At 44.1% G+C, this 24026-nt stretch overlaps 1 protein-coding gene across 4 annotated transcripts in view; it reads right to left on the bottom strand.

Moving 5' to 3' along the window:
* Positions 1–15131, bottom strand: part of ADCK1 (aarF domain containing kinase 1) — a 78058-nt gene extending 62927 nt beyond the window's left edge. For 2 of the 4 annotated variants that reach the window (XM_030240465.2, XM_050975404.1), the window contains exons 1-4: positions 15066–15107; positions 13317–13433; positions 11425–11562; positions 7045–7128 (exon numbers count right to left, since the gene is read on the bottom strand). In XM_030240465.2, the coding sequence (XP_030096325.1) occupies positions 7045–7128; positions 11425–11550 (210 nt within the window). In that variant the 5' untranslated portion in view covers positions 11551–11562; positions 13317–13433; positions 15066–15107. Of the gene's footprint in view, positions 1–7044; positions 7129–11424; positions 11563–13316; positions 13434–15065 lie in introns of all 4 variants that reach the window. The other 2 variants (XM_050975403.1, XM_009101849.4) reach the window with 2 other exon arrangements.
* Between the last annotated feature and the right edge of the window lie 8895 nt (positions 15132–24026).

Genomic DNA, 24026 nt, shown 5'->3' with positions numbered 1-24026 from the left:
AGCTAAATCATTAACCACTCCAGTTCAAGAGAAACATAGCTTCCTTTTTTCCTAGCCCACAGGCCTTCCTCAGGCCTGACAAGAGTCCTGCCTGGCCCTGGGACACCAGATGGAAGAGTACAGCAATTCCTTTCAGAGACACCCTTCCCTCAGGTATGCAAACAGTGTAGCCCCCACATACATTAAAAGGATTTGCCTGGAACTTACTAAGATGGCTCCCACATTACAAACAAATCCAGAGAAATGTTTGCATGACACCACCCACCACAGCAATTCCCTCACCACTGACTTAACTAGCTAAATGAAATCACTTTCTTGACAGGTAAGGTAATTGTGAGCTGCCCTCCAGCACATTCTTTTATCAGATCCACTTTGGGGAGAATGTGATAAGGTCACTGCTTTCGCAGAGCAATATTTACTACAATATTTAGTCCTGCTCTGAAATTCCAACCTGGACTGATACATGAAATATCCTCTGCATGCCACCTATTCTCTTCACCCCTGATTTTACATCTAATTTTTACTCCTAATTTGAAGTCTTTTAAGATAGTTTCACTGCAAGCTAACTATAAGAACCTCAGAAAAGGGACCAGAATCCACAAGATGGGTCTTGCTAAGGACTCAAAGGGCAAACAAAACAACACTTAGAAGTCCACTTTGACATTGCAAGTACATGTCTTTATCCCCAAACGAAACTTTTAGGTATCTATTTTTCCTAGCCTCAGATAAGATTATTTTTACTCTCAAGCCAGCTGTCTTCCTGTTCTTGGAATAGATTAAGTACTGGCTACCTGTCAGCTCTACTGATTTTACAGGTGGCCTCCAACAACCATATGGGCCATTCCCTTTAAAGTTGGACTCGATGATCTCTGTGGGTCCCTTCCAACTCAGAATATTCTGTTTCTGTGTTCCATGAACCATATAAACTGGCCAGTAGTTCAAGGCCACACAGCCTTCATTAAGAAAACATCCCTAATCAGGGCCTGATCCAACATCAATGGGATCAGTGTTAAGTGACTTACAGTGGAAGCCTAAGTAATTTCTGCTTTTTGTCTCCTTCCCTCTTTACACAGACCTCTAAGAAATCCCATGTTTGCACGGATTTGCACCACTCACATCTAGGGTGAAAATCTAGGCAAATCAACCATGACCATGAGCTCTTCAGAGAAAATACCAACTCTTGCCATACCTCTTGACTTTGCACTGCTGAGTGTTCATTTCACACTGGCACCGAAGGCGCAGTCAAACATTAAATAAAACCTGATTATTTCTTCACTTCTTATTTTTTCCTTTTATAATGTTTCTAATGATGCAAGCTCCTTGCAACCTCTATCCTCCTAGGGCTTCCTAATGGTTTCCCCACTCTACCAGATGAGATGTTCTTCAGATACTACTCTGGCTCCCATGTACCTCTCCAGCAGCTCTAAAGAAGCAATGTGATGACATCCTCAGGGATTCAACTGAAAAGGGATAGCCCCACCTAAAGGAGAGAGAGCTAAAGGCTCCCCAGGCATATTGTGTCACTCCTGGGAAGCTGAGAGAAGACGGCTCAGGCCAGCCGAGTGCATCACAATTCACACTCATGCTCCTGAAGCAAAGCACTTCAGGGACAAGCGTGCACAGCCAGGAGAAAAACATGAAATACTTGAGGAACTGCCTCCTTACCTTGACTTCTCTCCTTCTTCCTCCTTCAAAAATGTCACGGTAGATGGGCCATTTGTCTGAATAAATCACTGCAGATGACTGAAGAACATCTAGTTTCACAGGCAAACATCCCACAAAAAATGGACCTTTTCAATGCTACAAAATTAAAACCTAGAGATGCTATGGCCAGTGCACTGAGCTGACACCACTCCAGAAAGCACAAGGAGGAAAAGGAAGTGTCTTATAATTATAAGATTTATTTTACAGCTTGTTATGTTTTCAGTGCAAAGCTTTCATGCTCTATGTGCTGGCAGGAAGTTTGCTAGACAGCACTGCTCAAATGTAGAGTCATCAAGCCACCAGCTGGCCCTGATAGTAGCTTTTTTAGACTGCATTAGTGTTGACCATGCCTTTTAGATGAAGAGATATCCTGGGGAGCACATAATAGGGCCACTAAACATGATCAACTCAGGGATTGTGGATGGGCTCTGAAGCTCTTCACCTCTCCATTACTGGTTCCCATTTAGTTTGGTGACAGAAGGTCACTGCCACCTAATGGCTATTTTGTGTCCCATAGGAAAGTTCATTTGTTTATTACCTCAGTTCATCAGAGGCTGAAGCACAAGTAGACCCACCACTGCACACACTGGCTATGGTGGAGAACAGCCCACAGTCCCCATTCACAGTTGCCTTATTGAAGGAATGCCACGGAGAGCTCCTGAGGACTTCTCTCTGCAGAAGCAGTCCACTTCCATCAGAAATAAACTATTTTAGGACATCACTTAATATTTAAGGCACATGGTGTTACTGAATCACAGCAGAAGTCCAAAGACACAGGCTATTTCATTGGTCTGAGCTATCCAGAAACTGTAGATTATTTTTGAAAACACACAACATATGCATTCATTCCTCTTCTTTCCAAGATCCTTTCCAACTTCACTGTGAGACAAAACTCATTTTGAAAATACCCACTCCACTGTGAGAAGTAAACGCAGCAAAGCCAGGAAGAGCATCCAAGGAGCAAGAAATCATATTCTGTATAATGATGGAACAAGGTTATACTTTTCAGATACTTGCCCAGGTACTGAAAGCCCAATAACCATAAGTTTGAATGACAAGAAAATCCTCCTTCTCCTCTCAAAAGGAGGACATTTAATTAACCGCCCCAAATGGCTCGTCTCTGACAAAGCAATTTTGTAGCCAACAAAGTTAATTCAAGAATGGATTCCCACTGTCTTCTGAGATACCTTGACCACAGATCCTTTTTCTCCTCGCTGTCTTCTCTTCATTACAAAAAAAAAAAACCACCAAAACTCACAGCAGCAATCTTTTAACTTACAGAGGAAAACAACAAAAAGATGTCCTGCTCAAGATTTTCAAGTGCGGCCACTTATGCCAAAGACAACTGACCCATTGCAACTCTCTTACTACACTGACAACTCGGAATTTGATTGATACCAGCCCTTGAACAAACTGCATGTTGTGACACTCCCCCTGACTTACAGCAAGAACAACAGAAATTGATGCCAGCAATGAAGAAGTGTCAGCCAAGATAACCAGATGCTACACTGAGAGGAACACCACTGGAAATGTCCCATGGTAGGCTGACTTGGTACTGAGGAGAAAAACACTGTGAAGGGCCAACATTCATTGAGGCAGAAGAATGTCAGAGAAACATAGCCTTCTAAAGAATAAAATGTTTTGTTAAGAAAACAATAGCTAAGGAAATGGCGCTGAGCAGGCTGCCCTCCTTCTTCCTCTGGCCCAGTGCAAGCAGAAGTAGAAATGAAATTAAATGTCCAAGCTTATAAGTGCAAAGATGTCTAGAATCATTTAATGAAACAGACATGAAATGAAGAGAGGTCATACCTCCCCTAATACTCCTGACTCTAGACCTACAGACATATGATGTCTTGGAGCCAAGCATTGACAACTGCCCTTGACATCAGTACACTGGCAATACCATCATATGCAGGAAAAGAGCTCACACACCAGGAAAGGACCCCTAACTTAGGAGAAAGATTGAATTTCTTATGTGGTTGAGCCATCAGTGGTGAAATTAAGCAACCAATGGGAAGGACATAAAGCCCGAGCACATAAGGAGGTTCATCTTTGCCTCAGGCAGGAGCAGGAATAAAAAATGGCTGTTGCTGAGGGACAGCAATGTCTGCCATCTGGCAAGTGGGTTCTCATATCTCCTAGTTGACAGGACATCCAGGGAGAGGCAAACTAACTTCAGGACACACAGTGAATTCTCATCTACTGCTTGCCACCTCATGGAAAGTAGTAAAACTTCGACCATAGGATGGGCTCATATGCTAGCCATAAAAAAAAAAAAAAATGCTGGGAACTGAGGAGCTTAGAGTATTAGCATCAAAAATGGTCCACAAAGGACAGAAATATACAATAAAATTGAAGATAATTCCTTCGAGCTAAGCAGGAACCTGGCTAAAAGTCCCTGGGGAACCCATTTCCTTCTTAATCTGCTTTGCATTTAATTGTTTCCTAATGACTATGTTCCTGTTTGGCCCCAATAGGCTCAAGCACTGGTGCTGCCACTGAACTTTCCCAGCTGGCCATCTCTCATTCAAAGCCAAGGGTAATTTAGAGACCCCAGTTTAATGTCTCATTGGGAATCCATGGAGAACAAGTTAAGCATTATTTGCACTGGAGTAGCATCACCAGTATGCTGAGTACCAGGAGGAGATCCACAGAAAAAAGTGTTTTTCCACTCCCACCTGCAAGCACATCACAGACATATATGCACTTGCACCCCAATACTGGAGACAGAGGCACAAAAGCCAGATTCAGACCTTTTGGCACTATCAGCAGTCCCATGGTCACCACATCTCGCACACACACACAGAAATACACCCTTCCTCACAGTCTCTCTTCTAGGCACAGCACCAAAACTGCATCTGGAAATCAGCAGCTAATTCATACACATACTGACAAGAAAATTACAAACTCTCAATATGTGAAAAGCAGGTTAAGCTGGCCTCACTAGAAGGACAGAAACAAAGAGAGTACAATGAAGGGCTGAGAGTACTAGAGATCTATTCAGGACAGAAGCTAGCAGAAGCAACGTCTTGATAAGTTTTGTTAAAACACAACACTTATTTGCATAGGGCATTCACATCCTCTAGGCCCTATCCAGTGACTAATCTTAAGTACCAACTCCAATGGGGTCACTTCCTACAAGTCATTCTGAGCTAGTACAACACCAACCAAATCAGCAGAGTTAAAAGAGTTGCAAGGCGGTAAAGACTTGGCTGCCATCCACTTAAAACTGCGCTGAAATAAAGTTTGTTTTGCAATTTCCCAGGTCCAAAGCATCTCCCATGCCAAGCTGATGCTTCACTAGCACAAGCTCTACAGGCATGTTGCTGAAGAACCCACAAGTCCTCCCAGGATCTCCCAGGAGTGGTGGCACTCCATAACACCAGTCAACAGCAGGACCGGACTCAACTGGTCAACAAGTTTCACCAACTCATGCTATGCCTGTGCCAGCTTCCTCCTATCTCCCCCTCATGCCCCTTTATGCAGCTGAAGGCTAGTGCTGGCCAAGCTGGCATTCTGTACTTGTCACTGGCTCTGCCACTTGCAGAGGCTCACCAGTCCTGGCAGCTAGTCCTGGCTGCCAAGCAGGGAGGCCACAGCTCTGTGCAATGCTAGCAAACAGGGCCCTTTCTGGCTGCTTGGGGCACGGACTGACATATTATCAAAACCCACATGACAGAGGTTAATGAAATCATGGAGATACACGGCAAAAGGTGAGGAATTTGCAACAGCTGTTGCAAATTCTGCCAAGTGATGAGCTGTCCACAGTACTGATAACTCCACAACTTGGGTGTCACTCAAGGAAGCTACATGCAGCCCTTCTGCAAACCAGGTTTCAAAGGTTCAGGGCAAAGACATGAGCAGATGGACAGTGAAGCTCCAGACTCCAATACACCTATCTCCATTTTATGCCAGGGCATCAGTGTCACTCACTTGGGATGGGGAACTACATTAGAACAGTTTAGCATCTTTAGACAGCAGAGGATGAGAACAAGCCCAAGGAAGCCATACTGCAAACCATTCCAGATACACTAAGACCATATTGATGATGTGGATTTTCTGCCAGAGGAATACTAAGGCATTCTGGAGTCCAATGTCACTGATTTCTACCTTAGTCAAGGCTGTTTCCAACTTTACAGTCCCTCCAGTCTGAGAATCCCTGGAGAGCACCACTCCATGCAATATAATCAACCACATCAGTGGCCTAAACCCTATATGTACCAAGAATAAAAATGAGGCTAAAGACCTTATTTCAAACACACTATGCAGACTGGCCTAATTTGGCACAAGCTGTACTTCCCACTCCAAAAAGACCTTGAACTCAAATAGCAGAGAAACACGGGCTAACATGCATCACAAGCACGCAACTAAAACCAAGTGTCATTCACAGGTCAATGAACTATAGTGCTATAGGCTGGAATGAAAGGTGTAGCACAAGACTTGAGAGAACCAGTGGGGGGACCTGCCTTCCTTCTCACTAGAAATGCTTTTGCTACTGTTATTGTAATTGCTTATTGTTAAGTATTTAACAATAATTACTGATACCAAAACACAACGTGTTTTGCAATGAGATATACACTACTTTGCACAATTCTCATTTCCTCAGAGATCTGCAAGTTAGATTCATCTCTGTTATTTCCTTTTCAACACACTCCTTTTACTTAAATCAGTCAGCCTTCATGTTCTGGCCATTAACAAAAAATATGCAGAATAAGAAAGCACCACCCAGCCACTCTCAGCAGTTGACCACCACACAACCAGTCTGGGCAGCAGAAATCTGGCAGCAGAGCCCAAATGCATACACCAAGGACTTGAGTCTCTACTGGACTTAATGCATACGGCTACCTTTGACAAAGCACCTTCTCCATTGGGCAATGCAAGTCCTAATAGGGGGTTGTTATCTAACATAGTCATCTTATTGGAGGGGTTCCATACTGTTGTCTCCTTATCGGAAAAATTTCATACCATCTTGGTGTTTTCTCGCAGGCAGCTCCTCCAAGCACCGACTCTTTCTTTTTCACAAAGTGACCAACTGATTCCAGCTCCCTTCTCAACCAGCCAACCCACTCTTTTATAGCACTCTTCTTCTCATTGTTTACAGCGGTGGCCTGTTAAAGTCAGGCCTCTTCCTAATCTTTGATAACTGGCTCAGCTGCAACTCCTTAGGGGTAAGATTACTTTCTACACTATCTTTATTTTCTTATATTCTATCCCCCTACAATCTAATATTGCTGTTAACAATCTGGTAAAAAGCATATTGAATTATTAAGATGACAGCATTACAGCAACACACCTGTGCCTTGTAGTTTCCAAGGAATGCAGTTCAGTGCTATTACCTACCTGTGATTTGAGGAATTCATACTCCTCTGATCCGTAGGGGACACTCCGAAGAGAGGTGAGGTAGTCATAGGAGATAACTGCAGTCTGCAAATGAAACCAGAGATGCTGAGCAAGCTCTACAGTTATCAAAACAATAAGACTTCTGTAAAAGAGAATGCATGTATCTTAGGCTTCAAAGTTCAGGCTCCACAGTGAAGCCTATGGCAAAAGACTCATTAATAAATTAAATGAAAATAATTTAACTTCAATGAACACTTATAAAAAGAAGTGCAGGGGCCTCATTGATATGTAGCTAGATGTAAGCAACACTTGACACTCCTATACTATCTTCTATTTGAGATGCTCAAAGCATTTTCCTAATCTCTGTACAGCACCTTGCACACCAGACTCCCATCTTCAGTCAGCTACGTGGGGCTTCCACAGTAAGGTCTGCTGCTAGTAACAGAGGTCATCCAGACTCTATGCCCCATCAGTTATCCCACAACTTCATAGCTCCAAACTGCCTAACCAGCTTGCTCTGCCTATAGGCTCAGCAGGGAACAGAGTGACTGAAGACAAACTCAGATTAGCACAAGCAGCAGTACTTTTCTGGATATTCAACTGCACAAAGGATTGTGAGGCCAAAGAGTTGAATACCCAATTACAAAACCAGGATCCAGCTCAATGGAATCCAGCTCAAGCCTGTTAGTCAGACATTGCCACAGACAATGGAATTATATTTTTAAGTGACTTCATGATTTCTGAAAATAGATCTAGGGTTTTTCACAATTCCTATCACTACAGTCCCTCTCTTTTCACAGTCAGAACATCAGTGAATGGGAGAGAAACATACAGGTCATGTTCAGAGGGAGAGAAGGAACATACACCTATAGGAGCCTGTCCACTAATGCGCCATTTGAATTTCAAGATCCTTGCCATAAAGAACCATTTGTGTAACTCCCATTGAAAGGCACTTTTCTTCAAATCTCCCTACTGAAGGGATAGCATTCCATTCTGGCACAGGATACTAGCCCCACCTTTCACCATAAATATGTCCAGGAAGCGCACAAAGTACAGTCAATGTATCATGAAAGCCAGGAAGGCAAGGGAAGCAAACCTGGTTTGAGACAAAGCCAGCAGAACTGACAATAGAGAAAAAGTCAAAAGCTCAGAAATGTGTCCAAGAATGGACCAAGCTGGGAATCAGTAACAGACACACTCCCTCCTTGTGGAGGTTAGGTTTCTCATGTTTGCTGATTTCCAAATTGTAAACTGAGCACAGCAATTTTTTCTTTTCTGGCTTTTCAGGCTCTCTTGCCCCTGGTGAACTGAGGAGCTGCACAGCTACAGAGACCACACAGAAGAAAAATTTTTCAAAGCAACTTCACAACCTCAAAGAACAACTTTGAAGTGGAGGGAGGTTCGAATCAGTCTTGCATCAAGGCTTGAGTTAGTTCTTATTTTATCTCTGGTCCACAAGGGTAATTATCACCTCCAACTCAAAAAGAAGCAGCTAACATATTGGGCTGTATTACAGAGGAAGAGGGAATTAATTAAGCGGTTGCTAATTACACTGTAATCTTAAACACTAAATTAATATTATGATGATCCTGATAGGCAACTCTGACATTGCCAAATCCCTCCCAGCGTCTAGCTACTGCACAGAATGTTCCCTCCACGTAACCAAAACAACTGGTATACTCTCAAATGAATACAGCAAATGCACAATGGCTCTGCCAGTTTCTAATTTTACCAGAATACAGAAACTCTCTGCAGCGTGATGCTGCCCACGTCACTGACATCGCTCTCATCCAAGACTAGTGCTGTCATTCATGTTACAGTGTGAGACTGAAGCTCAGAGTTATAAAAAGATATACAAAATCAACCAATCCCTCCCTTTACAAATGCCAGATTACTTTCACTGAGCTTGCATCTGGCCCAGTGTTAAATATCCCACTTGGTAGCAATGAATTCTCAACACTGTATACTCTTCCACTGCTCCTAAATCCATCCTCAGATCTTACCAAGTCATAGCACAATGGACCCCTGAATAGCTGTCTATCCATACATAAGAGCCAGTCCCCTAAACAGAGGCTTAAAAAGAAATTTTCTGCTAGTGAGCTTCATCAAGTTTCTTATGGAGTCTGCAAAGAACTACTGAACCAACACGCTTAAAATACAGCCAGACTCAAATATCTCGAAACAAACTCAAATGAAATCTGTCCAGAGTCTCATAGTTGTACGTCATGTTCCTTGATCCTCATGTGTTCTTTTCTCCAGGCTTTTCTTTTGTTTTGTTTGCCCCACTGTAACTTGTCTTCAAGTTTTGTGTCTGCTGCTGCTGAACTTATTAGCTCTTAAGAAGTGCAGTCTCTTAATTATAGTCTGATTTTGCCTGGCTATGGTTCAATGACAAAATCAAGCATCCAGGTAAGAAGCCAGGGCAGGGCTAGACTGAAGGACAGATACTTTAGATCTATGTAGATGTCACTAATATCCAAAATCACTTGTTTGCTCCAGAAATTTATCTTTCATTTGCAAAAAGAATAATCCCAAAGCTGAGCTTCTTAGAAGTAAACATCTGCTCTATTGGCTTCACCTGGTCCATGACTAAGGAATGACAGCAGTTCAAGCTGCCTGTGCTCAGATGAGAGCTGACTTCTGACTGTCCAAAAATGAGCAGGGAAGGCAGAGGTCATTAGTGCAGCAAGACTAAAGAATCTCTCAGAAGCAACTCAAACACATGCAGTCATACATACCAGAGAAAACTGAGAATTCAGAAAGAGACAGAACATTCTTTTTTAAAAGTATACACACAGATTTAAACACATGCTGCCATCACCTACAGAAGACTGAGCACTGGTAACTTGGTTTTGGAGTCACTGCTTGCAGCTATGGATGCAGAACCCTCTAAAGCATTTAAGTGCAGGATCAGTGAAGCACTTTATAGCCAATGACTTGTGATCTGCCTGAAGGCAGAGAACATGAAAGTCAGGCATGTCTGTGATTTGCCACCATCTAAAGCAAAGAATATTTCCTTTCCCCTACTTCCTATTCTTCAGGAAAGTAATCTCTTACCATCACTCAAAACACAGGCCAACTGCACAGCCTCATCACTGGAATTTCTCACTTATTTTTGTCTTAAACAGTAGATTACCACAAAAACAGTGGCTTAAGAAAGACTGAGAAACATTAGTCAAGCAGGCAGAACTCAAGGACACACTGGAGAACTCAAACACCCTGAATAACAGATTTTCCTCCAACAAGAAGCTGCATTCCCTCTCTATGCCTCAATTCCTGTGCTTTAAAAGGGAAAGAGCTGCTCCCTGCCACCAGGTAGAACCACCTTATGGTCAGGGACAGAGCATGAAGCTTAGCACTTGTTAAGTAAGAAGGAAAGATTACAGTTTGTATTCCTGACTTCACCCTTTCAAAATTAACATTCATTTTTCACAACAGTTTATGATGCTGCATGCACATGGCACCTGAGCCAACCCATAGAGCTTGTTTCTTATTGCATCTGCCCTGAGGAGCTGACTCCTTGTAAAACTCATTAACAAAGTGCTTAAAAGTCACAGAAAATGCAGACAGACAGCTGCTTACCACTGGGGGTCTGTAAATGATGGATATTGTGGCCTGAAGTGACAGATGTATAATGCAAGTGAGGTACGGGGAGACTGATACCCCCTCCAGAGTCTCTACTCTCCATGTTCCTGGCTGCTCATGGATTCATCAGTGATCACTGGCAAGGAGAAGGCAGCAGTTTCCATTCCCAGTTTTATGAGAAATATCAGTGATGCTAGGCAGATATAGCATTCATTTTACACATCTGGAAACCACTCCAATCTCACAAGTATGTAATCATCCATCCTCACTTTACTCTTGCTTTGAGAATGATCCTCAAAACACCAGTCCTTCTCTCCCCCAATCTCACACCAAGGGTCATAGTGCAATGGTTACCCTAGTTTATCAACACAGCCAGGATATTTATAACAATATGTAAAACTGGCATATGCAGAGAACAGCGTTTAACCTAAGTCACTCTTAAAAGGCAGCAGGACACAGCACCTGGGTGACTGACCTTGAAGGGTGGCTGATGAAATTGTGGGCCCAAAGTGAGCTCTTGCTCTTAAGGTCCCACCCTATTCAGGGACACAAACACAGCTCTTAGCATCTCCATTTTTCTCCTTCCAAAATGTGCTAGCAACAGCTGTATTCTTTACATGCTTCCACCTCCTTTCTGCCCAGTGTCAAGAGCTTGAAGAGCTCCTCACAGACATTGCAATTTCCTAAGCCAGCTGAAAAAGCAGACAGGGAATGCAGAAAATCCCAAGTTCTTGTGAACTTCAGTTCCCTTACCCATCTAGGAATCTTCCTGCACTTTGCTATGGTAGAACTTACTGTGGCTATGGCTCGGCCCACACGAACAACTCCAAAATCATTAGGATCCAGAAACTTGTTTCCATACAGATAGATGCCAGAAGCAGCTGCTGTCAATGAGGCAAATTTCAAGGCCCTTAGTGCCATGACTGATGAACCCTGCCAAGATACAAAACAGCAACTGTAACATCTGATAAGGACTTAGTGATTTGACCCCCATAGCCCCAAAGGACCTGACAATCCAAGTTTTAATTGCTCCTTTCCTAATGACACATTGCTAGAACTGCCCCCAGCCAAGAGCTCAAGCAATCGCCCAGCAACTGAGGGTAAGTTGTTCATGGTTATTCTCAACGGTATCTACAAGCCATAAATCCAGAAGTAACTTCTCGGGATCTCTAGCTGGTCAGAGTGACCCCGAGATAAATTAGAAAGTCTCTTTCCCCAGCCCAGCGGTCAAAGAAGTAGTCAGAGCTCTTAATTTCTCAGTCTCAAGGTTGTTTATTGTATCTTATCTGTAAAAGTCATTCTCCTGTCCAGCTGAGGTCCGCTCAGCAAGACAGTCAGAGGCACTCTCTGCCCACCTCCGAGCAGTGTTATCTTTTTATACTAAAAACTACATGTACGATTTTTACAATTATTTTCCAATACCTATCATCTATGTTAAACAGTGAGCTTCTACTCTAAACCTATCTCAAAGTGCCAACATCACAGCAGAAGCTGGAGGCCAAGATGAAGGAGAAAGGCTGGACATGCCCCAATTCCTCCATCTTGCCCCCTGAACCCCCATTCTAAAAACCCCCCAAAAAATCTATTTTTCACCCCGTGATTAATTCACTATCACTCTACTTAAACTTTCATGGCTTGTAATTCTTCATATAAGGTTGGTAATTGTTTTTTTCCAAGGGCTAAATCAAAGGCACAGGGGTCTTGGGCTCTGCGCCAAGGTCTCTGAGACCCCTGGGCAGAGGCTCACACCCTCCAGGTGCAGAGGAATTTCCTGGGTTTTGACAGTAACTCACTGCTAGACCTTGAATAAATGCAACAAAACATTTGTTCAGGATCCCAAAGGCTTTTCAAAGAGACACAACAGGTGGACAGACAGAAGAAAGCATGAGATCACCAAAAGTCAATTCTGATTCTATCAACAGGCACTTCTTCATTACAAATTTTTGAAGACATCACAGCATAGGCAGATTTTAAGGGGACAACAGATGATATTTAAAAAAAAAAAACCAAACAGGTTTAAAGAGAGCTCTTGCAACATCAAGGACACCCAAAGCTTGTCAGAAACTCTGCCAGGCTAGTTATAAAAGTTCCACACTGATGATGAGTGGTCTAGGAAGAGGCAATGCATCCCAGGAAGTTGTATGCCACTCCAGCAGTCAGTGCCAACCACAGAGATTGCAGAGGGGGGACCTGATCAGTGACTGAGTGAGATTTGTGTTCTCATTATCACCATCCCATTCAAGTGCCAGACAGGGAATGTACTGGCAGAACAGTCATCTGCAGGAATCTACAGCCTATTCCTAGCTCTGTCACAGGCCCAATACAGGCTTGGGGTGAGACACTTTTCAACCACTTTTTCCAGTGAGACAAGGGTGGGGAATGAACACATTTCCCACACTAAGCACTTTGGATCACTACATTCATTGTTTGCAGCATATAAAGTAGCATAAACATGTAACTCATTACATGTTAATTTATGTATTTTCCATTTCTTTATGTCACTGCAGAGGACCCAGGTACGAAAAAAAGTAACAAGGAATTAGGTACATTTTTCTTTCCTTTCCCTATGGTCGGTACTGGGCAGAAAGTATGATTGACCATTCCTTCTGCTTCTACCACAAATCAAAAGGTATTGTCACTTCTCTGCAAGCTCTCAAGAGCACCCTTGACACAGGGCAGGCTCTTACCCCATCAAGATGGAGTCTACAAATCCTCTCACTCCTAGGCTTGACTGAGAAACTTGCCTGCTTCTCATTGTGAAGCTTTAGCAGGGTCAGTCTGGCTTGTGCCTTTCTTCTTGGAGCCTTGTAACCAAAAAACACATGAGGTGACACAGGTCAAGTCTTTCAAAAACAGTTCACAAGAACACAATCAGCAAAATAAGCTAATATAACACAAGAGACCTTTGTACATGCACCTTAGCTAAACTTTATTATTTCCTTTTATTTCCTCACAAACCCTAGGTAATTGTGAGGTAGAAAAGCTAAGGCATATTCTGTCAGTGCCTGTCACAGCTGTCTGCAGCAACCCAGCTCTTTCTCCTGTCAGAACGGGTAGCTGGCTGACCAGGACTCCTTTGAATCTATGATCAAACTCAAAAGAAAATAAACCTGGGCTCTTCACTGCAGCCAAATGTACGTGCACTTCACCAAAAAAAAAGCTGCCCTCCTTCCCCTGCCTCACTGGAATTCTAGAAATTTTGGGGTTTCTTCCAGCAGGACCAATATTTTCTTGTACAGAGATCTCTTGTATCCTCTGTCACCTTCAAAAGTCACAAAGTATTTTAATTAAACAATTTGTGCTCCTTGTATATTTCCGTAAAATTTCATTTATTGAAAAGTGAAAGGTGCAGTGACGTTTTCTTAACAGAAAATATGCTTCTCTTTTTCATTATTTTTTCCTTCACTTTCTCAACTACTAAAAGAACTTTTTATTGAAAGCAGGATGCAGGTCCATCTGTTCTTGCATCTTATTCCTACCTGAAGCTATAATCTGCAGTTTGTTACACCACATCTATTGCCATACCCGCCAGCTGTACGTCACAAACAGAAGATGGGAACTTTAGGTGGCAAATAAACAGTCAGCGAAGCTGAATTTTTCAGCAAGAAAGCTCCTGCTTTCATGCTTAGCATGTTGTAGCAATAAAAAGGGAATAACTAAAACCCCTCCAATAAGAGGTACAGAAATAGAATTCTCTAAAGAAAATTGTATTTCAAAGTTTTGCATAAGGTATGGAGGAGCCTTTTCCATGTAAATGAGCCATTATGACACCCCTAGGGATATCTTAAGGGCCCTGTCAGCTGTGAAACAAGCCTTGGGATGTCACTGCCTCTCATGATTAAGCCGTGCGTTGATAGACCACCTTCAGCTCTTTTTTCACCTAAGTGAGGTGGCTTCTTTGACTTTCACACAACTGGGCGCACGCAAGTGTCCCTCAGGTTACAGCTAGGCTTCTCCTGTTCCCAGCAGGGGCAGCCGGGACGGTGCCGGTTCCCTGTCAGAGCCCCGAAGGTGACCCCACCGCCACCTGCCGAGGTCCGGGGAGCGGCGGCGACCGCTGACCGCCCCGAGGACAGTGGGAGCCAGCGCCGCTCAAAGCCCCGGCCAGGCCCCTCCGGCCGCCAGGCCCGCGTCCGCCGCGGCGCCCGAGATCTGCCCGTGAAGGACACAAGGGGCCGGCGCCGCCTGCTCTCGCTTCCTCTTCAGGCCGGGCCGGCTCTCCCGGAGAGGCTTCCGCGCCCCGCGCCGCTCCAGCCTCCACGAACAGCCCCGGCCTCGCCGAGCCCTGCGACAACCCATTCCCCGCCACCGGGGCCGCAGCTGCGGGCGGCATTCGCCGCCCGGGCCCGGAGCCCCCGGGCCGGACCGAGGCGGCCACGAGGGCTGTGAGGGTGGGACGGCCCGGGCGCTCCGCCGGCGCTCGGAGCGGCACTTACCGACCGCCTCGCCGGCACTTCAACTCGCGCGCCCCACCCCGCTCCCCCCTCCACCTCGCATACGGTACGGCCCTGGCCCGCGCGGCACGCCGGGAAACGTAGTCTCCCTTGGCGGCAGCTCGGAGGGGCGGGGGCGCGGTGGGACTGCAAGGGGCGGCCCTTGGGCGAGCCCACGGGGGACTAGCAGGGGGAGCGCTGCGCTTCCATGGGTGCCCAGGTGCGCTGACTCCTCCGCCCTTGCTGCGGGGAAGCGCGCAGCTCACACCCCGATTGCAGGATTGCTACCTGCTCCTCTTCGATAATTGCAAGGTGACGCAATCTCACTTTGTCAGTGGGGCTCCCAGAAAACCTATCCTCTGCACTCTTAAAAAAATTTCACACTTAAATTAAATTTCACATTCTATTTCGTAGAATCAGCTAGTTTGCAAAAGACCTTTAAGATCACTGAGTCAATCTATGACCTAACACTACTTTGTCAATTAGGCCATGGCACTAAATGCCACATACAGTCTTTAATTCTTAAACACCTCCAGGGACAGCGGCTCCACCACCTCCCCAGGCAGCCCATTCCAATGTCTAATCAGCCTTTCGGTGAAGAACTTCTTCCTAATGTCCAACCTGAACCTCCCCTTCCACCGCTTGTGTCTTCTTGAACTATTGCTGGTTGCCTGGGAGAAGGTGCCACCCCTCACCTGGCGACAGGCTCCTTTCAGGCAGTGGTAGAGAGTGATAAGGTCTCCCCTGAGCCTCCTCCTCTCCAGGCTAAACATCCCCAACTTCCTTAGCCACTCCTCAGAGGACTTGTGCTCCAGAGCCTTCACTAGTCCAGGCAAACATCCACAGCCTTCCTTCCCCTCATATACCAGGCAGGTCACCTAGTCCTAAAAGGAAATAAGGTTGGTCAGGCAAAGCCTGCCCCTTCAAAATCCATGCTGGCTGGGTCTGATTGCTTGGGCATCCTGTAGGTGGAGTGTGATTTTACCCAAGATGATCTGTTCCATAAACTTGCCAGGCACTGAGGTTAGGCTGACAGGCCTGTAGTTTCCCAGATCCTCCTTTTGGCCCTTCTTATGGATGGGTTAACATTGGGTAACCTTAAGTCATCTGGGACCTCCCCAGGAAGCCAGGACTGATGGTAAATGATGGAGGGCGGCTCCACAAGCTCATCTGCCAGCTCCCTTATCACCCTAGGACGGATCCCATGTGGTCCCATAGATTTGTGAGCATCTGAGTGGCTCAGCAGGTCACTAACTGCTTCCTCCTGGATTACAGGGGAGCTGTTCTCTCCCTGACCCTATCGATTAGCTCAGGAGACCATGACATTGCATTCAGGAAAACATCCTGATGACAAGTCTCTCTTCCTGTATGTAGGTTTTTCATCCCTGTGGAAAAGTGCTGTAAAGGTGATTTAACTCCCTTCTCCCTGGCTGTGGGACAGTGGCATGTTAAATATTTTCCTAAAAGATCAACATAATATTGGGAACATTTGATGAGTACCTGTATTGGATTTGTGTGGTAAGGTTTTCTTGTAGGGGGTGGAGGATGCTACAGGGTGGTTTTGTGAAAAGCTGATAGAAGCATCCCCCATGTCTGACAGGGCCGACGCCAGATGGCTCCAAGGCAGGCCCAATGCTGACCAAGGCTGAGCCTGTCCGTGACACTGGTAGCACCTCTGCAATAGCATGGTTAAGAAGAGAAAAAAGGTTATTGTGCAGAAGTAATTGCAGTCAGAGAAGAAAGGAGTGGAAATATGTGAGAGAAACAGCTCTGGCAGACACCAAGGTCAGTGGAGAAGGAGAGGCAGAAGGGGGCTATTTTCAGATCATAGAATATCCTAAGGCACCCAGAAGGAACATCAAGTCCAAATCTTCAGTGAATGGCCCACATTGGCAACAATCCCACCACCTCAGTGTTGTTAGCACTATTCTCTAAGCAGCTGAGCTAATCTCAGGGTCATTATACTCCAGGGGCCAGAGCTGAGATTCCCCTGCAGCCTGTGGTGAAGACCATGATGAGGCAGCTGTGCCTCTGCAGCCCATGGAGGGCCATAGTGTATCAGATGTCCATCTGCAGTGTGTGGAGGACCCCACACTGAAGCAAGTGGATGCCCAAAGGAGCCTGTGACCCTGTCATCCCCTAGACCTGTGGACCTCTGAAAAGAGGAGCCCACACTGGAGCAGATTTGCTAGCAGGACTTGTGGCCCTGTAGGGGGGCAATGCTATAGAAATTCATGAGGAACTGGAGGTCATGGGAAGAACTCACGTTGGAGAAGTTTGTGGAGAATTCTCCAAGAGGGACCCCACAACTGAGGAGGGGAAGAGTGTGAGGTGTTGCACTCTGTGACAGAAGGAGCAGCAACATATATCATTGTGTGTAATGAACTGACTACAACCCCCATTCCCTGTCACCCTGCTCTTCTGGTGGAGAGGTATAGATTGCACTTGAGCTAGAGGTGACTACTGGGGATATTTCTCCTCAGAGACACCTTTGGCTCGCAGGCAGTTGCTATTAGGCACTCGGAATAGGCCCATGCAAAGCAGAACTCAGTTTTACCTCTAGTGGAAAAAGTCCAGGAGATGGTGAAGAGAAAGAGAGCGGGTTCTGCCGGAGGGTTAAATCCAGAGTTTATTCCAGGGTATTACAGTTCCGAATCTCAGTACAGCTCCGACGGACTCCGACCACATAGCTTCAATGCCTTTTAAGCTCACAGGAAGGTGGGGGGGAAGGACAGGTGAGCCACCAACCAGGTGGGAGGGGGAGGGTCTCAGGGAACAATAACACCTGGACAGCCAACGACTCCAGGCCTGAAGAGCATCTTTTGAACTTCTGCCAATCACATGATACCCTTGCTGGAATGTGGAACTTGACAGACAGCAATCAGGAATAGGGCAGGGGGCAGGCAAGGAGGAAGTAGTCACAGCAGAGGGACAGGATTTAGCTTTACACTACAACAGAGAGGAAATAGAGAAAATTGGGAGTGAAGTTGAGCCCAAGAAGAAGGGAGAGTTGGGAAAGGTGTTTTTTAAAATTTGGGGTTATTTCTCACTCTCCTACTCCGATCTGATTGGTAATAAATTAAAAATCAATTAATTTCATTTTCCCCAGTCCCCATGTTTTGCCCCTGACATTAATTAGTGAGTGATCTCTCCCTGTCTTTATCTCAGCCCATGAGATGTTGTTGTTGTCTGTCCCTGTCCACCTGAGGAGGGGAGTGACAGAGCAGCATTGGTTGGCACATGCCATCCAGATGGAGTCAAGCTGCCACAGTACCCCTTTTGTTTCCATCCAGCTTCACTTCAGTTTTGTTTTCCTCACTTGTACTCTGCTGCAGACCTTAATGTCAATGCCTGCACAGTGAGGGCTTCCTGCTAAATATCATCTCTTAGAAACAAAGCAGCTACAAATTATGAAGGGCAGAGATAAGGGTGATTACCCTGCTAGCACACTGAGGATACAGGGGCCACATGGCCAGTTGATGCATCAGCCATATGATGGCTAAACTGGCTGCAATCCCACAAGTTTCTTTCCCTTCTAGGACAGATGGGAGCTTTTGAACTGATGGGGGGCAGTGAAGCATCGCAGCTTAATCTTGGACGATTACAAATTATGTAGGAAAGACTAATTTTTGGAAGGAAGCTTCATGGTTTGGAGGGAAAAGAGGACGAAATAAAAAAGTCAGGGAGATGTGCACCTGATGTACTGCTGAGGAAATGAGAGAAATAAATACAGACTGAACGTGAAGTAACAACTCATAATCCCATAATTTAAAAAGCTTAAAAATACAGGGAAAAGCTCTACTGTTCTTGTGTCTGCTAAAGCATGTGTAAGTTTTGCAATAGATTTTTGTGTTTGCAAATTCACAGCCTCCATGGCTCAGGCTGATAGTGGGCATAATAGTGGGGTGTCAATTTAAAGCTACTGTGCTACTGCATATAAAAATCAAAAATAGCAACTCTAACCTCAGCACAACCACTGACTCCTGACCACAGCCCACTGCTTCTACCCGGGATGCTTAAAAGACTGCTGCCCGGGCTATCAATCCTCTGCTTTGATGGCTAGATCCCACATGCTGGCAGTGCTCCCAACACAGGGAGCAGGTCAGCATCTGGTTTTTGCTGGCCTCTCCTGGGAAAGCTATGGGAGGTTTCTTCAGAATTATTTTGCTCCTTGCAGCTTTCTGTTAAACAGGCTGACGCTGGGTCTGCTGCAGAGAGGGAAATAAAAAAGAGGCTTTTGTAGCATAACAATGCCGTGTGCTGATGTGCAGTGGGCAATTATGTAACCAACGCTAAATCTTTCTATAATTAGAACAAGCACCTAGTTAGAGTGATCAGAGCTCTTTTGTGTGCGCCTGCACGGGGCTATGCAAGAAAAACCTTGGCTTGAAAGAAAGATGCTGGCTTGATTTTCCTTCCCTTTTCAACTGGTGAATAAATTAAATCTCAGATTACCCCAAATTGCTGTGAAAGACAAACTGTGAAAAGCGTTTGCTTTTCATTCCTGTCGAAGACATTTGCATCCCAGGTGTGAATCTCATGCAGTGCAGATGCAAACCCAAAGGCTCAGCCTCTCTGTCCCAAGCACCGGAGCAGCAAGAGCAGCCGGACTGCCTGAGGAGAGGACAGAAGGTCAGCATCAGCCCTCCCTATTGAGAATCGATGTCTTTTTCAGATTCACTTTGATGAAGAACATGACAAGATATCTCCAAAAGCCACTTATACTAGATATTCCTCATGTATGGAGAGAAAACATAGGAAAAGAGAACAAAACAGTCCCAGAATGCAGGTGATCCTATGATTTTTTTTCCCCATTTTTGGTCCAATTTAAATGCATATTGGCAGGTTTTGCCTTTATATCAGCAACAGAAACTTCAGAGCTGACTCTGGAAGCCATAAAATTTTAAAATAGCATATTCTTACCAATCATACTGTACAGAGCCAATATTTGGATAAAACATGTCTCGACAAAAACATGCCCATTACCCAGGGTCATTCAGTCCCTGTGACTCAATAGTCACCAAAGTCTGAATGTGAGAATGGAAACTGATGGGCTCCTTGGAGAGCAGGGCTTTACACTTTACAAGAGCAACAAAATCCACTTCTTCCAGTATTTTGTTCCTTCAAGGCCTTTGCTCAACCTTGTTGTGTGGTATCAGTTTAGGCAATTGCATGCCACCTCCATACCTCTCCCTCATAATTTCTGTTGGCAAAAAAATTCCCCTTACTTTGTTTGCTAAAGCTGTTGGTGCCTAAAGGGCACTCTACTTCTTCTTGCAGGTTGATGGAAAATGTCAGTGAGCCAACACGTCCTTTGTGAAATGATCTTATCACCTGGGAGTAGAATGCTTCCAAGACCTTTGCAAAACACCCACAGAGTCTGTGGTTTTTACAGAGGTACATGAGAACATTTTTGCCTGAGAAAATTTACTTTTCTACAATATACAACAAATAACAGAAATTAAACCAGCCTTCATTTCAGTCATTCCAGAGAACATAGGCATAGCTTGAAGAATGTAAAGATTTTTTTACAAAAGCACTAATAAACCTTGTGATCTTCTTCTCCCTGGTATAATTATTCCTTCTGAGTGCTGCCTATAACGCCTAAGGGAATGTAAAGTACATGGATTGCTGATGTGGTTGAACCTTTCCATCAAGTTAAATCCCTTCTCTTTCACTGTGCATCTTACCTGTCCATAATTTATCACTTGAGTTAAGAAGAGTTGTTTATTTTGATCATTTTTATCCAACTATGTGCAGCAACTGGCAGGCATACAGGTATCTGATATTAACAATCAATTATTCCATTTCTTTGTATCATCATCTTCATTTGTTACAAGATATTTCATGAACCATTTAATTCTGGATTTGCAAATGTGAAAAGTGCTGAAGTAGATAAAAAAGGTACAGAGAATTTAACCTCTTAAACCTACCCCAAAAAACTTCTCAGAATGCATCAGAAATATTTTCTTAAAACCAGCTGTAATATTCTCATCAAACTAAATATGTCCCTGCTCCCAGCCATGCCAAAACCTCCACAGAGCCTGAACTCCTTACTCACCATACCGAGGATCATTTTGGCTCAATCATTTTGTGAATAGAGATGCATGTGGAAACCTGATATTATTATTGTCCAGAAAGATATTGTCCAAAATATACTGATAAAACCAGAGAGGAATTGATCCTTTTTGTCTTAGAGAGAGATTTATATTTGAGGAAAATACGTCTCAGATTCTTAGAACCATTCCTTGCCTAATGTTTCTTTTGTGAGAAGCATAGAATAAGCTAAGTTGGAAGGGACACAGAAGGATCCTTGAGTCAAACCCCTGGCCCTGCACAGGACAGCCCAAGAATCATGTGCCTGAGAGCATTGTCCTGATGCTTCTTGAATTCAGGTTTGGTGCTGCGACTTCTGACTGCTCCTGTGTGGGCCCTGGTTGCTCAGGCTTGCCCAAAGCAGATCTGGTAATAATGAAATTATCTCTTCCCAGAGGATTTCAGCTTTGATTAGAAGATAATAAGGGATGGAAAAGTGAGCACCTCCCACAGTTTTTCAAAGGTTAAACACTCTCATTGTTAAATATTTCAATCTAATTTCTCATTCGAATTTCCATAGTTTCCACTTCGAGTCACTGGTTATGGTTTTGCCTTCCTCTATGAGATTAAGGAGTGGCTTAATATCTTGGATTTCTAATTTGCACAGATACATATACAAGATGGTCAAATCTCCTCTCAATTTTTGTAATGAACAAATTATACTAAATGTTTTCATTTGCTCACTCAGGTAATTTTTCCTCGTAATCTAATTGTCAAAGAACAGAAAAATGGAGTTAAACTCATTCTAATATGGCAATAGTAACATTTACCTCTTAAAGTTCATCACAAAACAGATTTATTTATTGCTTTCCCCCTACACGCACAATTAATGGTAGCCTTATAATACCTTGGTAGTCTTTTAAACCCCTTCTGCCTTCCAGAATTGTTTTAGAAACTTGAAGACCTGGACCAGAGTCCCTGTAGAGTTCACCATATCCCTGCTTCTACATCCATGGTCTGCATGAGACTTTGTGTTACTTCATAGCACAGGAAATTTGTGCTAAGCTGCTTGTCTCTCATAACCCTCATGGGTCCTTTTCAAAGTCACTGGTCCCCAGCACAACCTTTACTTAAGCCCACATTTCTTACTTACAGATATGAGTTTGCACAATGTGATGCTGGAACACAGCTCATTTAAATGGGTTTTACTTCCCAAGTCATCTAGCTCACACTGTATGAATCTCCTCCCAGTATCCCTGAACATTTTGCCACTCATTTTGAAACATACAGACTTTATGAATAGCAATTTCATATTGACGGCAAGCTGATAAAAATGGTGACTAGTATAGACCATAGTGTGTGCCTTCCTCTGTAACTTCCTCAGAAATACCTCATGCAGCATTGATCCACTGCTGATGATTCCTTTGTACTTTGAAAAGCCAGCCACTTCCCAACCCCAGTGGCACACCTCTTCAAATGTTGTACAGTGTTAATTCTTTAATCAAAACATCATCATAAGCAGAAGATAGAAGTAATGGTGTGGTGATGCATTCCCCCCATACAGCATTAAATAATACTCCACAGCAAAGAAAGAAGGAGAAAGTTCAAAGTAGGAGGGATAAAACAATTTTTTCACTGAGACTAGTGTAACAGCTGGGCACAGAAGCCTTGGCAAGTTCTAAGGGGGAAAGAAGGCTCCTGGATCAGGTGGCAATATTGCCAGTTGTGACAACAGCAATGCTGTTACTAAATGAATGACAGAATCGGGTAGAAGGGATGACAGATGAGTTTTGCTTAGGAAAATAATTGATAAATCGTGGGTGACAAAGTCTTGTATCTTTACCTTTGTATGAATTGCTTATAAGGCACCAGCTATCTCAGAGAGAAGGGGAAGTATCTGTCATTCATGGAGGTGGTGACAGAGCTGCTGTCATCACAGTGTTAGGCCAAAAGCTGATTCCTACTGGAGATGATGAGTTCAGGCATGGAGGGACTGCACAGGATTGCCATTACCTTCCTCCAAATCTCCCCAGTCCTAGAAGTTGTAGCAGATTAATTAAGCTTGAAGGAGTAGTTCACCCTTATGATTAGGAGATGATAAAGCAGACAAAATGACTAGAGGACTGCAAGAGAGTTACTCTGCTGCAAGAGAGTTACTCTGCTGTATCATATTCCTGCCTCTGATGGTATGATTTTTTAAATCTCTGATAGACCATTCTTGTTTTTTTAATCATTCTACCCTTTTCTTCTCTGTCTTGCTTCTGTTTCTCTCTAGATGAACCATCCCTGGCTCAGTGAGACTCTTCTGCCTTTGATTCACTAGATGTGATGTAACAATAGCAACTATTAATTAATAACCTTATCTGGTTATATATGGTGCTATGTATTGCCACTTTAACTCAAATAGTGATTTTCCTATGTAAAGCTCTGCCTAGTTCCCATGTGTTCCAACTCCCTGAGAAGTATTTTTCCACATTCCAAATTTTAATTGAACTCTAAAGAGTGCATCTGTTGATTTGATTTAAAGAACTCCTATGTAATATATGGATGCCAATTCAACATAGACAGCACAATTCCTTTCTAATGCAGATGTTTTTCTATTTTAAATCAATATTTTTGCACCACTTTAAGTCTCTTTTCTTCCCTTCTGCTGAGTCCCTGTTCAATTATTTCTAAGCAGCCAGTATCAGAATAAATTTTATTCTGATCCACTTGTTCTATATTTTCTGCTTTTTTCTTGGACATATTCAGCTGGATGAACTGTGAAGTTACTGAACTTTTTGGAGACTGTGTGAATAGCGCAGGGGAGCGGAATAGGACGGCTCAAGAAATAATCTGGGATATTGTAAAACTACATCTCCCAGGATGCCCTGCGACCTACCGCTTGCGCCGCCGCTCCCCCGAGTGACCGCATGGAGACTACAACTC

The sequence above is a fragment of the Serinus canaria genome, chromosome 5 (genome assembly GCF_022539315.1).
Source record: "Serinus canaria isolate serCan28SL12 chromosome 5, serCan2020, whole genome shotgun sequence".
Lineage (NCBI taxonomy): Eukaryota > Metazoa > Chordata > Aves > Passeriformes > Fringillidae > Serinus > Serinus canaria.
This window is presented reverse-complemented; position numbering and strand designations above follow the sequence as displayed.